The sequence below is a fragment of the Podarcis vaucheri genome (genome assembly GCF_965113315.1).
Source record: "Podarcis vaucheri genome assembly, chromosome: 1".
NCBI lineage: Eukaryota > Metazoa > Chordata > Lepidosauria > Squamata > Lacertidae > Podarcis > Podarcis vaucheri.
Window position 1 is genome coordinate 101,059,661 of NC_138759.1, and position 16,945 is coordinate 101,076,605.

At 40.9% G+C, this 16,945-nt stretch overlaps 1 protein-coding gene across 1 annotated transcript in view; it reads right to left on the minus strand.

Moving 5' to 3' along the window:
• Window positions 1-16,945, minus strand: part of LOC309517755 (von Willebrand factor D and EGF domain-containing protein-like) — a 203,155-nt gene that overhangs the window by 81,483 nt on the left and 104,727 nt on the right. Inside the window, exons 14-18 of the mRNA XM_082197221.1 lie at window positions 16,031-16,192; window positions 10,252-10,356; window positions 7,026-7,140; window positions 4,515-4,765; window positions 2,027-2,246 (exon numbers count right to left, since the gene is read on the minus strand). Of these exons, the coding sequence (XP_082053347.1) occupies window positions 2,027-2,246; window positions 4,515-4,765; window positions 7,026-7,140; window positions 10,252-10,356; window positions 16,031-16,192 (853 nt within the window). The remainder of the gene's footprint in view (window positions 1-2,026; window positions 2,247-4,514; window positions 4,766-7,025; window positions 7,141-10,251; window positions 10,357-16,030; window positions 16,193-16,945) is intronic.

Genomic DNA, 16,945 nt, shown 5'->3' on the forward strand with positions numbered 1-16,945 from the left:
AATGAAAGTTTAAAATTACTGCGAATGAACTCTGGGCCCACAGCCTACACAGGCATTCCCATGGCTCTTGCTCATTTTTAAAAATCTTTAGCCCTCTACCTGTTCCCCTGGCATGCATCCAAAATTAATGTTGCCTTATCAATGACAGCAGAGAGGAATTAAGATTGCCCTTGTATTTCTGTATGCATAACAATGCTTCCTGCACTCTCCACGAGTTGCTTCTCCAGAGATGATACTTAAGGTGCTCTCTAAAGAGTTCGTGTCTTTGTTCCTACTATCTGTTTGCTATCATTTGTAAAGAACTGACGCTGAAACAGTCTTGTCACTTGAGCAGTACAGCATTGCCTTCTCATTAGATTATTGATGGCTTTCTAGGGAATTGAGACATAAACACAACATCAAGGATAAGCTTTTATTGCTGTAATGGAACCTGCCCTGAAGTGAAATCATCTACCTTCCCAGCTGGCTTCCTGCTGCACTTGCATATAATTTTTCACCTGCCATTAAAACAAGTGAAAGATATTCCTATTTCACTCAATCATTTGATTATTTGGTTTCCCCTCCCCAAGTCTACTTGCTACAGGAAAATAATGGCAAAAACAGTGAATATTTTTATTTACATGAACCTGAAGGAAAAGGGGGGAATTGAAGCAGATCATTTTTCCTAGGATTATTAATAAAGGGAAAGAAGGGGCCCCATTGTTCACAGTGTATTTGCTACTGTCAGGACTAACTTAAAAGATTAATATATTCCCTTGTTATCTTACAATCTAAAGAACTGAGGTTCCCCCCTTTTGCTTGGTGGTTAGCATCATCTGTTGCACACCTTCTTTTTTATTAAATCATTGTACATATTGGCCTTAAACCCTTTTGCAGAGAAATTCATTCTCTCCAGAAATTAACATGGGATCATATTCTTAGAAAGCCTTGATTACTTAAATCACGGCTTCACTGGAAATGTGACTATTTTGCTTGTTGGAGATGTCCGCTTGGAAATGGAGATCTGTTTAAGCTCCAAGATAAGGGATTGAATTTAATATATTAGTGGTAATGAATAGCTCCTGACTTATAGACTGAATAGACTATCAAATAAATAATTAAAGCCCCACCCCCACCCCAGGGGAAGAGAAACTGACATTGTGGTAATTCAAAGTAGCTACTCAGGGAGCAAATAAGACTGTTTATAATCTCCCAGCCAGGAACACGAGGAACAAGATGCTTTCAATTAGCATTTGCTGAAAGCAATTTTGGTGAATTTGATTGACTTGAAGAAAGATATTAGAAAGACATTGACCAGAAAAACGATATTGCTAGGTAATAAATGGGGTATATTTGCTGCTGTGTGGAATTTGTATTTGTATTTTGTGCTAATAGGAGAAAAGCAATGTCTCAGATGTACTAAAGGGCCTTAGTGTGGAAATACTCCAAAGTTCCTCAACCTGTGTTTTGATTATCCTGAGGTGTCAGTTCAGGCACAAGTGTCAGATGTCAGAATCATTCGTGTTACCTAATCTGCAACAATTAAGCAACAAAGTACAGTAGTGGGGAAAGGTGGTCAGATGCCTGTGTTCCAGAGTTAGTAAGTAGAAAATAACTGATTCTGTCTCTTTGCTTCAAAAGAGTGGGAGAGAAATTTGGTTTGGTTCACAATTTAATGCAAAACTATCTAAGTTTTACTTCCCAAAACAATATATGGACCAAAATCCATTTGCACCTCTCCAAATGTTACCTGGCAGTTTACCAACCAAAGGAATGCTGATGAATTTTTGTGAAGATTTTTAAAGAAAAAAATCACAATGTAGTGAACTAAACTTAAAACTGGGAAAATGAGCGATTGAAATTGACAGATTAGTCCATCCTTAGGTTCTATGCATTAACCCTGTCATGTGGAAAAGATGATATTCAGATACGACTTCAGTGTGCCAGACACTACTTCCACATACCAGGAGTAGTATATAGACTGCCTCTAAATTTGACCAGAAAACAGTAAGGAGACTCCAGAAAAAAAATGCAAAGCTCTGCTTACCTTTCCAACCTGCTGGACATTTACAAATGTAACTATCTTTTCCATTGATACAGGAGCCAATCCCACATGGGTTTGATTTGCAGTCATTACGGCTGTTCTGGCAAAGTTCCTGTTCAAATCCACTGGGACATATGCAGAGATATTCACCAACACCCGGAGGGAAGTTGATGTTGGTGATACATGTTCCACCATTTAAGCAGCCACATGCTTTCACTGCAATCTAAAAGAGGAAAGCACTGGGATGATGTTTCTTCTTTCTCTTGCACTGCATTGCAATGGAGCATCTAACTACCTTTTCTACAAAGGAAGGGTTCAGTATCCAGCCTCCTAAAACTTTCTTTTAGTAAAACAGCTATTTCAAGATCTAGTCATTTAGAATTCTATGTAACCATGGTTTGTAGCTCCAAATATGAAATTATAAATACAAAGCAATATTGACTGAAATGTAGCTGAGACATACCGAGGGCCAAATTATTGTTATTCATCATCTTATACCACAAGAGATCTCAAAATGGCTTGCATCAAAAAATGCAATACAGATACAAAATTACATAAAAATTAAGCACCAGAGAGAGTTTCAAAAAGTAATCCTACAATAAACTGCAGCAAAACACACAACATCAGCATGATCAGCATTAAAATACCAACCAGCAGCAAATCACACCAAGCAACAGAAAGAATCAGATATGGTCAGTACTTGGTGAACTTTGCTGGGGAGAGCATCCCACTACTGAAAAGGACCTCTCTATTGTTGCCACTCTTGTTGCAGGTCTACTAGAAGCAGCACTTATGGGAATTGGCAGAAATGACTGGCAGACTCCGAGACCAGGGAGAAGAGTTGGTGGAAGAAGATTGGAAAAAGTTTAAAGATTATTTACAGAAATATTTTAAAATTAATGAATGCTAGAACGATGCTGGATAGAAACTAAGTGGTCTTTAGCTGTAATGCTATAAGGGAATATGAGAAAATGGCTATTAATAGGTAATAATTTAATGTTACAATATTTTTGAATTTGAAGACAAAGAGAATGAAGAGGGGAGGGATTTGCTGAATTAACAATTTGAACTGGAATACAGAAAGCGGAGGCGTGAGGAGGTCCGGGAAATAAGCAAATGAAAAACATGTGATGGAAAGACTGAATTGTTTTTAGCTATTTTTTTTTTGGTATTTTTCTTTTTTTCTTTTTCTTTCTTTCTTATTATTTTGTAATCTTTTGAAAATTTTAATAAATATCTTATAAAAAAAATAGAAGCAGCACTTATGGGGCACTTAATGCAACTTGAGAAATATGCAATAGCCACTGAAAACTGAAGGTATGCATCGCCTCCCAGCACCTTTGTAATAGCTGGCAGAACTTGCTCATCTCTTAATGCCACAACATCCTGCATTTCCCCACTGCTGCGCCACATCATTGGCTGCTGGCATGGATTAAGTAAAGATGAACTATCAGGACACAGTTAGCATTGCAGAGAGGAAGGGGAAAGTTAGCCACACACTTGCCATTTTCAGTGGCAGCTGTGTATTTGGCATAACATCTGATTTGGCCTTATATAGACTATGAATCTAATCCTTGACTTACCGTATTTTTGCTGTATAAGACTCACTTTTTCCCTCCTAAAAAGGAAGGGGAAATGTGTGTGCGTCTTATGGAGCGAATGCAGGCTGCGCAGCTATCACGGAAGCCAGAACAGCAAGAGGGATTGCTGCTTTCACTGCGCAGCGATCCCTCTTGCTGTTCTGGCTTCTGAGATTCAGAATATGTTTTTTCTTGCTTTCCTCCTCCAAAAACTAGGTGCGTCTTGTGGTCTGGTGTGTCTTTATTTTTCATGCATTTCCAAGTAAATCTGGGTGTGGTACCATGTAAATTCTTTATCAAGTGTTGTGGGTGAATATTTATCCTGCACTTATCTCGTTCCAGGCTCCTTAACAATTACCCATTGTGAGTGAGACACTTCTGGTTGTAAGTTTCCTCCTCCTATGCATTTTCCTCATTAGCCCACCCTATTGAAGGATTAATGGAACACCTTGCAATAAAGACAAAGCAGAAGAGAAGCACTGCCAGGGAGCTGAGGCTCTGGAGTAACGACATAAGAGCATGGGAACCTCTAAAAATATCATTGCAAATGAATTATGTTCTCCCCTTTATGGCGAAAACCTGGTCTTTTATGTTGTTATGTGCTTTTCTTCAAAGATCCAAATGCACACAGTGAATTTTAAAGCAGATTAATGAACCATTAAGAGGCTCGGCAAAAGTGTTCTTTCAGACAGCAATCGATAGTACCCTCTCTTGTTCGTTGTATATATGGGTTTTACGTTCTCCGAGTTATTTATTAGATTAATTGATCATTACTGTCATGTTGGATAATATGCACTTACTTGAAAATAGCTGAAGTCTTAGCTTTTTAAAGACAGTAACAAATTATTAGCTATAATGGAAGCAACGGATAGTGTGATAAACCAGTTTTCTGAAGGGTTCCCTATTCCTACCTGAACCGAGTGCCTGCTTTGTGCATTGCATTCATCAGACACGGTGAATTCAAAGCTCTCTGATTTGGCAGAGCTGACTTTCCAAATGAGAAGGCCAGCAGGAGAGAGGGTGGCTTCTGGAGGTCCGCCTTCTAAGATGAACAGCACGGCTGATCCCTCGGGATCCACTGCTAGCAGTTGGTACACAAAATTCTCTCCTGCAAACGTCAGAAGCTGGCTGGCTGGGGCTTGGAACACAGGCGGCTGGTTATCTAAGCAAAATAGCAAGATGCAATAATGTACGGAATGTTCTAATTCCCTAAGACAGCGGTTTTCAAACTACATCTACCACCTAGACCACCAGAAAATTGCTGGCAAAAATACACCACCGGTTGTAGTCTTGTTGGTTGTTGGTACATTCACATCATACATTTAAAGTGCATGGCTTCCACCAAAGAATCCTGGGAACTGTAGTTTGTCAAGGGTGTCAGGAATAGTAGCTCTGTGAGGGGGACTCAGCTCCCATGATTCTTTGGGGAAATCCATGACTGTTAAAGTAGTAGGAGCAGGAGCATCATTGGTCATCCCAAGGTTAGTGAGGCTCATCTGACAGTGGCCTGAAACCAAGCCTTTAGTGTTCTTGGCCCAGTCCTGGGAAAGGCTATTCCAAGAAAGATTCAGCAGGTGCCTTTTTTCACCTTTTGAACATCTGCTGAAAACTTTTTTATGCTGCTAAGCTTATGCAGGCAATGCAATAATAATAAAAAAATTCAGTAGTAGGTAGTTGATGAGGTTTTTATTGTATTTGATTTTATGGCTGTTGTAAAATGCTTGGATTTTTTTAAATGAAGAGCAGATTAAAATATTTTCATAAATAAATGCACTTTTAATGTATGGTGTGGATGTCTCTCTGCCACGTTTCTCCCTCTTTCTGGGCAGCAAGGGCACACATTTTATCGTTTTAGTGGCATACACTTAACATTTGAGGTTGATTGTGGTGGCTACAGTTAATGTTACACAGCAGTTGACAAAGACGATAAAATCCCTTTAGAACATTTTAGTCAAAAACAGTTACCAGCAAGTTTGAGAAACTTGAGCAATGCATTCAGGAAAGCTTTTATTTATTTTACATTAAACTTTATACTGTGCATTCCAACTGAAAACAGTCATCATGTCTCACAGTCAATAAGAACCTAGATACCATAAAAAATACTCTCAATAAAAACATCAAAGTAATATAACCATGCTCTTAAAATAGATTAAGTATCATAAAATGGATTAAGGAATGCCTTGACCTAACTCTTAAATACATGAAGCAATGTGTAGTGCTATCCTTCAATGGATGTATATCGTCAGTGGCGGACTTGAGGACAGTGAATAAACTCTGTCTGGATAAGCCAGAGTTAACGATTGCAGGGAACTCAGTAGTGAGGCTGACTTGGCATATCTGTTTTGGGTGAAGTCACCCCACTGTAAGGACCACTGTGTGATTCAGGGATACTGTTGGACCCAGCATTACTGCCATGTGGTAGCTATGGCCCAAAGTATCATTTACTGGTTTTCCTTGCTGATGGAAAATAAGTCACCTGATCACTGTAGTTCATCTTTCCAGATTAGACTATTCTGTCTTCAAAGGATGTGAAAATTTATTCATTCATAATTTTATTTGCATGCTGCTTTCACACACAGAGATACCATTCTCAAAGCAGCTTGCAACAAAGAAAACAGGAATGCGTTTCAAAATCAAGCGGTATGAAACAATTTCATAATATAATAAAACAACACCACAATGGCAAATCTAACATACCAAAAAAGCTAGTATAAATATAAAAAGATTTCATAAAAAATACTGAACAGCAAAAATAACAAAGAAGCGTGACAGTTCCACCTTGGTCCTAGAAAAACATTCCCCATGATGTTGCTCAGAAATATCTGAGCACACACCTGGAACCTCTGCATAATCATTAGGGTCCAAAATGTACATATTCCTATTAATGAGAATCTGCCTTATCCAAAGAAAGTACAGTGGTACCTTGATTGTCGAACTTAATCCATTCTGGGAGTTTCTTTGACTCCCAAAACCATTTGAAAACCAAGGCGTGGCTTACGATTGGCTGCAGGAACTTCCTGCACTCAATCAAAAGCCACATTGGATGTTCGGCTTCCAAAAAGCATTTGCAAACTGGAACACTCACTTCCGGATTTGCGGCATTCGGGAGCTGATTTGTTTGGGAGCCAAGCCATTCAAGAACCAAGGTACCACTGTAGATTACATCCTACAGAAACTTGGCCAATCTGGGGTCATCCAGATATTCTGAAATACCTATCAGCCACAGCCTTGACAGCACAGATGTGAATTGTCATCCAGAACATCAGGATGACACCAGCTTAATAAATGCTGGCCTAGAGAAATGTCAGAAATGTACACAATATACAGGTCCAGAGAAAGAATATCCCTCTCTCTAAAACACCGGATGGGTTTTGCAACAAAACCTGAATACCATAGAAACATTTTATGCATTTTAGGCTTACTTTCATTGATAGACCAGGTGAATTTGGAAATATCTGGTTCACAGAGAAGACAAGGACTCGTAAGGCTCGAATCACCTTTTGCATAACATAATCCATCTATATTGCAAGCGTTTTCCTGCAAGTAAGGGGAAGAAAGATAAATTAGCAGCAAGTAATTGCTTGAAATATTTTGCTGTAGGAATAATGAAATGACAGCAATTTAAATGCTAGCACTCTGTTGCCTTGGGGAAGAATACAAGTGTATTCTTAAAAATTGCTGTAATGACACAGGCTTTGCCAGCTTCATTGTGAGATTTTTGTAGTTGTGAATGGCTTATCTCAGGCTGCCGGATAATGCCACTGTAACAAAAAATCATATGAAAATCACTAACATGTTGTACAAGATCATTAATCCCAGACACCTGTTATCAGAGTGATTAATTATCTGGTCCTGCTGAAATTGGGCTCCACTCTAAGGGTATAATAGCTAAAACTCTGTATGACAGAACTCTATGACTACAGTTATGAGGAAACTGCTTTATGACCCAGTACAAAAAGTGAAACTGTTTGCTCAGAGATCCTAAAAATCTCCTTTCATTCACATACAATTAAAATTGCCAATCTGCTCGGAAGCCATTTGTAAAGGGGAAAATGCCACATATCCCCATTCAATAGCACAAATCCTTGGTTATAATGGGATGCAACAACGTGCTTCAGTCATTTCCATTTGTGTGTGTGATGGCCTCAGGACTAGTAAGCCTTCTTGCCTGCCTTAACTTAAGCACCATGACTTTCCCCATGCCTAGAGCCATGCTGCTTCTCTGGGGACAAGGCATACTAAAAGAAGACATACATGAAAAGGTCATATTGAACAACAGTCCCAAAACAAAGCAGTTCTCTCTCCCAGGCGCATTCTAGTCCTCCCTCTATATGGGATGGCTGATGTTACACAATGCACACTGTGCAACAATTGAGTCCTTACGCAGAGCCAGCAGCAGATGGCTTGGTGGGGTGGCAGCACTCACTGACTGATGTTGCTTACTGGGAAAGAGAAGGGAGAGGCAGTGGAAAAGTCGGTGCAGTACAATCTGGCACTCCTGCTGGTGAATTTCCACTGTGCTGGCCTCCCCACTTGCCTCACCCTTCCCCATAAGGAACAGCAACTACGGTAAGCTGTATGGAGGTCAGGTGAACACCACCATGCCACAGCGCTCTAGAAAATAAATAAAGGCTGAATGATGGGATAAACAGTGGCTTGCTAAATAACACTTAAAGTGGCATGTTGGAGCTCTATCCCACTTGGTTACATTCACCAGCTGCACTCACACTAGGTGGGTGGAGCTAGGCTGAGAATCTTCAAGATTAGCCAATGTGGTAGCCATCAGATGTTGTTGTGCTCCCATCATCCCTAGTCAGCATGGCCAATAGCCAGGTAGTGTGGGAGCTGATGATTTAGTGCATAGGTGCCTGAAACTTGTTCCCACTTAATGAGGGGATCATGGTTGTAAATTTTGAATTACATGCTTCATGTAATGCTGCATATTATTCGCCTCTGCTAAGCTAAAAGACAGACTCATCTGAATGAACAGTGATGTAGAATCTAATCTGTTGATTCTTTACCATTCTTAAGTATGATGCTCCGGTGTATATTGGCAGTCAATACAGATTTTGAACTGTATTAACATGGCTCCAGCTAGTTGCTCCACTCAAAAGCTAAACTACTACATCTGGATTAGTTGCAATTTCCAAGTGGTCTGCAAGAGCCGCCCTGTGGACTACAGTTATCCAGTTGGGAGCTTATCAGAGCATGAATTTCTATGGCAAGGCCATCCCTGTATAGGAACAGCCATAACTGGCCAACCAGCTGGGAGCTAAGAAAAAGCCCTCTATGTCACTTGGCTCTCCAGTGACAGAGAAGAATGAGCAAGTACCTCTAGACTACAAGGGGAGCGCAGCCCCATAGAGAACTGGCCATATGCTTATCTCCCAAGCTCAAGAAGTGCCGAGTCATAGAACCTTGATCTAATTCCACCTCAACTAGCCTTCATCCAGTCCATTACAGTGGCTGAGCACCAATGCAGAATCTGCGCAGCCACACATGTTTCAGATAGCAAGAAGAAATAGGAATTGAATGTCAACAGCGTATGGATGGAACCCAACTCCAAGCCCCAACTCCAGCTGTCAAGGCAGCATATTAGTTAGAATGATATTATATGCTTCCTTTTCAATAAAACCTCCTGAATAAGTCATTCTTTTGCTTTTAAAAACTTTTTTTTTTGTTCTTTAATCTGCTTCGTAACATCTCTTTATTTGATCCTGGGATGCTCATTTCTAAATAATAAATACGTAAATAACGTAATAAATAATGTAAATAACAACAACAAGAATGATAACTAAACCACAGAGCTTTGCATAACCCTTAAAAATACATTGCTTCACATAATGCAATTGGGGCAGAGCCAACAGGTGGGAAAGTTACAAAATTAATGAATTTATGGCATAGAACCATGTAGCTAGTTTGCTGACTCGGCTGCATCAGGGTGTAAAAGGTCAAATAGTGAACTTAGCAGAGTGTAAATAAAATAAAATGCTGCTAGAATTACCTATCAGAGTTGGGTCTGAAATCAAACTACAGTAGACCTTCTCCTCATGTTTAAAAGTCACTACAGAGCAGTTTTGAGTCTGTGTAGTTGTTGAGAGTTGTTTCTCAGCTGTGGCAATCACATCTATACTTGAAGATAACAGGCCCAGAGGTAATAGGATTGGTCGTTGCAATACCCCCAGTAAATCTGAGAGGACTGGTAAGAATTTGACACCATGTCTTACAAAGAAATGTTGCTTGTGGAGACTGAGAGCAATGTTGACCCAGCATAGGCTCTCTGTAAACCGGAATCTTCTGAGTGTGAAAGATGCCTTATTTGAGATAATAACAGAACCTCTGCTGTTTCCAAGTTTCATTTACTTACATGAACATTTCCAGCATGGAGGTGCTAAATTCTTTGTGAATATAAAATGTTAATTTGGAAGAAATGTTTTTTTATGTACAATGTGTTGGCTTCCTGACGATTGATATAAAAAGGGCATAATTTACAAGTGAATGGAAGAAAATATATTTAGCTTCCCAGCTGATCAATAAACACGTTTTCTTCTCCAACACTTGTCAAGCTACACAGGCAATCCAGGGAAACTGGAGGGTTAAGGAAAAGATGGATGTTCTGTATTAAACCTCTAAGTGCTTTGAAATTACCTTTAATTTACAAAGCCCATTTTGATGGAATTCGCAGTCCTGGCAGACTCCGTCATACAAGGTCAGGACTTTTGAATTACTGTACTGGAAACCATCATTAGAAATCTAAAATATACAAAAAATATATCATATCATTTTATGTGATCATGTTCCATACAGATACTGTCTGCACATTCTAAAGCACATGCCCAATACACCCCTGAACTAAATGTCTGCCAAGAAGATAAATTAAACCACTTGCAAGTTACTTTCCTGCAAGCTAACAAATCACTTGATGCTGCAAACTGAAAAGCCATTCATTTATTACCAAAATATCTTTTCACTCGGATAAAATCTGGAGTTTCTGATAACTGCCGTGCTCTGTTTAACCTCTTCCTGTAAATTTCTTACTCAAGTTGACACAATTTTGAACAATAAATCCTGCTTCAGACATTTTGATTGCAATCCATAAAACATTTACTCTAGAGGAATCTCATAGATGTCAACAAGATTTTATTGAGCCTGCTTCAAAGGAAGATGATTCTGTATGGCAGCCTTTGCCCTTGACTCCCCCTAAGATGGATTTCCATACTCAGTGCAGCTATTCATTCATAAGATGTAATGCCTGAAGTGTTCAATCTAAGGGGAAATGAACAGAAAATCAGGGCCAATACTGCCCCCACTGCTGCTGTATGTATTTCCTGTAGGCACAGAATCCATGCAGTTTACCTGGTGACAGAATAGTGGAACAAACAAACAAAAAAAGTGGGCCCCACATTTTGGCACATCATAACCAGTTTTACTTTTCACATAATATCTGAATGCACATGACTGGCGTGATGTTGGTGGCATCTGGATATAGTTGCTAAGCATTCAGTTGGACAAGAACAACAAGAGGAAGAGTTTGGATTTGATATCCCGCTTTATCACTACCCTGAGGTGTCTCAAAGTGGCTAACAATCTCCCTTCCCTTCCTCCCCCACAACAAACACTCTGTGAGGTGAGCGAGGCTGAGAGACCTCAGAGAAGTGTGACTGGCCGAAGCTCACCCAGCAGCTGCATGTGGAGGAGCAGGGAAATGAACCTGGTTCACCAGATTACGAGTCCACTGCTCTTATCTGCCCCTCTCTGTTAGAGAAAAATCCTTTATGTTCATTGTTCAAGAATTTGGAAAGCAAGTTCTGGTTTATGGGGTTTTAACATAGATTCCCAGTTTTCTGATTTTTGTAGGAGGTGCTATTCAAGGGGCAGAACTCAGTGGCAGAGGAGATGCCTGCAGAAGTCCTCAGTTGAATCTCCATGTAGGGTTGGAAGATACCCTTGCCTGAAGTCCTGGATAACTGGTTGCTCTGACTTGGTTTAAGATTAAGAGGTCCATTTGTCTTGAGTGTTTATACCCAGTGGTGTAGCGTGGGCAGGGCCACAGGGGTACAAAATTTCAAAAGTGTGCCTTCCCCCTCACACAGAAAATATCCCAATGTTCATGTGGACAGACTGAGGAGTGGATTTGAGCAATGGCTGATTGCCAGGGTGCCCCTGCATGGGCTTTAAAAATACAGTGGTACCTCAGGTTAAGAACTTAATTTGTTCCGGAGGTCTGCTCTTAACCTGAAACTGTTCTTAACCTGAAGCACCACTTTAGCTAATGGGGCCTCCTGCTGCTGCCACCGCACCACCAGAGTACGATTTCTGTTCTCATCCTGAAGCAAAGTTCTTAACCCGAGGTACTATTTCTGGGTTAGCGGAGTCTGTAACCTGAAGCTTCTGTAGCCCGAGGTTCCACTGTATACTCACTCCCTCATCCTGCTCTCCACCGTTCTTGACACTCACGGGTGCCGCAGTTGCCTCTTGTGTAGGCTGCTGAGCTATTGCCCCTTTGTTCCAACTTATTGGCAGGCAGTGCCAAGGATCTTCACCCCATGCCACTGCCCCCTTGCCAGCTGGTGCTGCTGGCAGTGGTGACAACATGGAATAGAAGGAGAAGTAAGTTATCGGTCATAGACCAATCATCAGAGAGAGTCGGGGGAAGGGAGTGGTGCCAAGGGAGAATGAGAGTCCCACCACCACCCCAGTATCTCTGCATAGGGAAGCTGCTGGTCTCTGAGGTGCTGCAGGGGTGAGTGCAGGGGCTGGTGGGGCAAATGTCTCAAATGTGCACATTAAAGATACAGGTACGGTAAAGGTGAAGGACCTCTGGACAGTTAAGACCAGTAAAAGGCAACTATGGGTTGTGGTGCTCATCTCGCTTTTCAGGCTGAGGGAGCCAGCATTTGTCCACAGATAGCTTTCCGGGTCATGTGGCCAGTATGACTAACTCCCTTCTGGCATAACGGGACACCATGACGGAAGCCAGAGCGTGCATGGAAACACTGTTTACCTTCCCACTGCAGCGGTACCTATTTATCTAATTGCACTGGTATGGTTTCAAACTGCTAGGTTGGCAGAAGCTGGGGGAGAGCAACAGGAGTTCACCCCATCGCATAGATTCGAACTGCTGGCCTTCAAATCAGCAAAGCCCAAGAGGTTCAGTGGTTTCAACCACAGCACCACCCGCGTCCCCCATGGTAGAGTATTTCATTGACTTTATCAATATTAGACTGGTGGAAAGGACTCAGGGAGTGCTAATGGACCCCTGGTTAACAGGCACAATACTTGCCTAGCCCTGGGTGCTGGCAACCCATGTTACACCACTTTTGCTACCCCTTCAGAAACATCAGAGCAGATGGAAGCACTGAATCTGTCTACTTAGCCTGGGTACGGGAAGACACGAAAGAAAGAGATATCAGCATCACCACCAAAATTGAAGAGGTTGCCACTGCTTCCTACATCCCCACAAATGAAAGGAGTGGAGGAAAGACTACCACCCAACTCAGTGTTGCTGAATGTTTTGTTGCCATTATTATTATTATTATGAGTCTACTCTGAGCAAAATTTACTTGAATAAGTGTGTGTGTATTTTTTTGTATCTCATAACTGTAATCATGGCACATAGCTTAGTTAGGTACTAAATATTTGTAAAAATGCAATTCTTCACAGTATCTTTTCAAGAGAGAAAGAGATGAGGAGAAACCCATAACAGTGAGGCCACACCCGGTGTCTCCACTGGCCATGCACCCATCACCTCCTTGACACCCGAGTAGGTCTAGTGGGTAACAACATCCACGGCATTGAACAGATGGAAGGCATCATTGTGAAGCACAGAAAAGGGTGAGAAGAAAAAAAGAGAGGCAAAAATCACAAACAACAGAAAGAAAACTCATGTAAAGCTAAACACACACAACTGATATTTCCTAGTGAACAGAGAATGGGACATGCCACAAAAAAATCAGCATTAAGTGAACTGTTCCAGAAACATTATATTATTTTAAACTGATAAAATACTACCTGTTTCACTCAGGTGTGAACAGGTGGGACCGAGGTATGTGAGGATTTAGCAGTGCCTAGCATTTGCAATTCAAAGGAAGGAAATAAGTTTACAATCTATTCAGAGAGTTTGAAACTGAATTAGCATAACTTAACATAATTTAAAGAATGAACTCAATTCTCTCAGTATTTGATTTAGAAGAGGGGCTCCCTAGCCACATTCTTCATAGACAAGCAATCTTAATAAGGCGGGGAAACCATTTCAAGGGTCTCTAGCTAGGGTTTAATCTGCAAAGTGTGTGGTCTGCAGCTCAAATCTGAAATGGAAAGCCATGCTTCTATTTGGGACTGGATGTAGCTATTTGATGGGGTGGGTCAATGTACTCTGCACTCAATCAGACCCAGTCTTCGCATGAGCTAGCATATATAGAAATAAAGGTCCCAGATAATGTTAGTGTAGGAGATGATACGACTGATACAAACTCCTGGTGCTGAAAATGGATTCTAGGCCTAAGCGAATCAAGCTCTGAGGCGGAAAGAAGGATTAGTTTAGCATCCTGCCATTTTGCAGGCAAAAGCACTACCTCATCTGTATAAACTGATCACTCTTAATGCAAATTTTAACCTTAATTTCTTTCCTTTACTAAAGCCCTCAAGATGTTCATTTTCTCAGCACAGCACTAATGATCAAACAGATGAACATTAATAATGATTAGGACTTTAGCAGCCTCTAATAAGATATTCAAATAAACCCCATTCATTTGCTTGCTGTGCTTTGGTTAAAACAAAAATAAACATTGATCTCCTCTTCAAAAGTTAATAAGCTACTGCAAAAAATAAAAATAAAATGTACATAAATAATCCCAACTATTCTGTTGTGCTTTGGAGGAGCACGGGCAGATCAAAGTCTCCTATAAAGCAGCTAGGGTAGAGTATTAGGCATCTTCTTGGCTGCCTGTCTAGAAAATTGTGAAACAAATATGTTGAGGTCTGCCAGTGATGATCTTTGGTAATTTCTGACTCCATAGGTCTATTTTGGGTGTGGGTGTGTGATGGGGCTCTCTTTAGAGTGCAATATGTCTTACTTCACTTCATATTACTTTACTTTGCCCCACATGTGCCCACTCAACCACTTCAATAGGTGGAACTGGCACTACTGCGGGTGCCAGATAATACCCGTTACGCATTTGTAAGAACTCAATCGTTTAGTGTGGCAGCAGATGCACTTTGGAACTCCTTGCCAATTGAGATCAAGCAGGCACCTTGACTGCACGGCACCTGCTGAAAATATTCAAACCCATGTGCTTAGAAAGTTGAGGTAACTTTAATATGTTTTGGTATTTCAATGTTGTAAAGTATGATTGTGGTTTTTTCCTTGATTTTATTGTTTTATCATTTGGTTAGACTGCTTTATGGTGAATCGAGTGGTGCATAAATTTTATGAAACAAGTAAATAAATAAGCCAGCACTTCTACATTTGGGGGCCTGAAAATCCTGTGCTGGTGGCACCATTGTCCTATCTGGCTGTTTGCAATAGCAGTTCACAGTTAGCATCACAACAAGCCTTTTAGTTAGGTTTTCTGTCTTAATTTCCGATCGGTGACATGTTTGCTCCTTTATTAGATTTTGTGTTTTTCTGTTTGAATGACATGCTCTCCACAACTGTGGTTAATGCTTAGTGTGTTGTGCTTAATAACATCACTGAAGACCACTGCGCCCCCCATGACACCAGAGGCTACCCTTAGATCTCAGGGTCTGGAGTGCTCTTGACCTGGGTAGGTTCCAACCACTGAATCAGCAAGCTGAAGTGCATTCTGGGTGTGCCACATGCACACATGTCAATTCTGTGGGAAAGGATGGTAAGTTTGACTTACATTCATGTGGCTGGGCCACACAAATATTACCACACCCATGCAGAAGCATCTCACAGAAAAACCAATTGCGCTCATCTACAGTAAAACTGAAGATCCCCAAGTATTCAGCATCGTTCTCTGCCATCGCTTTGAGTAGGACTGTCCTGTACAACAATTTCAAAATGGAGGGTGTGAGCCGGAAAGGCCCCCAACAGGCAGCAGTATGAAGCTGAAGTCATTCTGCACTTGTGACCTAATCAAGAATTTCAGCCGTGTCTCTTGAAATGAAATGCAGATGATTAAGAATTGATTCACCCACTATATCAGCTCAGGGTGATTACTAGGAACAGTGATTGTAATTTGCACCTTAAGACTACTTATTAAAATGCCCACAATGCCTGTAATTTCTGCTATTTCTTTGTTTTCTTATTTATTATGAGGCAATACTAAAGATCTCTTGCTCTCGTGTGCACTCCTATTCACAGTGATTAGCAGGAAGAAATCCGTAATCTCCCATTTTATCATCATACTGCTTGAGAAATGTCTTTTGAAATTGTTTTGCTAGTAGCACAAGAAATTCCTACTTTCACTTGCCATCTTGCATAAGGCACAGCATCCATCATGAAACGAACAGCTCCTGCTCCTGTATTGTTCAGAGGTGGGATCTGACAGTCCACCATTGTCAGATTCAGAAACGTTGCTTTGGTGTTTTCATGTTCTCTGGATATCCATTCACCATTGTGATACTGCAGGAAACAGAGCAGGAAGGTGTGTGTGACTTATTGCAGGTCTACATGTCCTTACTGTAGATTTCAAGTGATCTACATGGATATATAAAAATTTCTTTATGGAAGATTTTGATCAGATGTGCTGCTGTGTTAAGTGGATTAACACAGCAGACACAATAGAACTCCCGAGGAAAACAAAGGAATTCCATATGTTCAAATCTGATTGGCATAAGTACAATGGGATGGGGTGTATAGTCCAACAGATACTATAATGCTTCAGAGATTATGCCAGTTTTGCAGACTTTATTGCCGAGACCATACAACACCGGTCCTGAAAGACCTACAACTGGCTCCCAGTACATTTCTAAGCACAATTCAAAGTGTTGGTGCTGACCTTTAAAGCCCTAAATGGCCTCAGCCCAGTATACCTGAAGGAGAGTCTCCACCCCCCTCTTTCAGCCCGGATACTGAGGTCCAGTGCCAAGGGCCTTCTGGCAGTTCCCTCACTGCAAGGTCACTACCCGGCAGAGGGCCTTCTCGGTAGTGGCACCCACCCTGTGGAATGCCCTCCCATCGGATGTCAAGGAAATAAACAACTATCTGACTTTTAGAAGACATCTGAAGGCAGTCCTGTTTAGTGAAGTTTTTAATTTGTGAAGTTTTATACTGTTTTTAATGTTCTGTTGAAAGTCGCACAGAGTGGCTGGGGAAACCCAGCCAGATGGGCAGGGTAGAATTATTATTATTATTAAGGTTGATCAAGAGAAACTC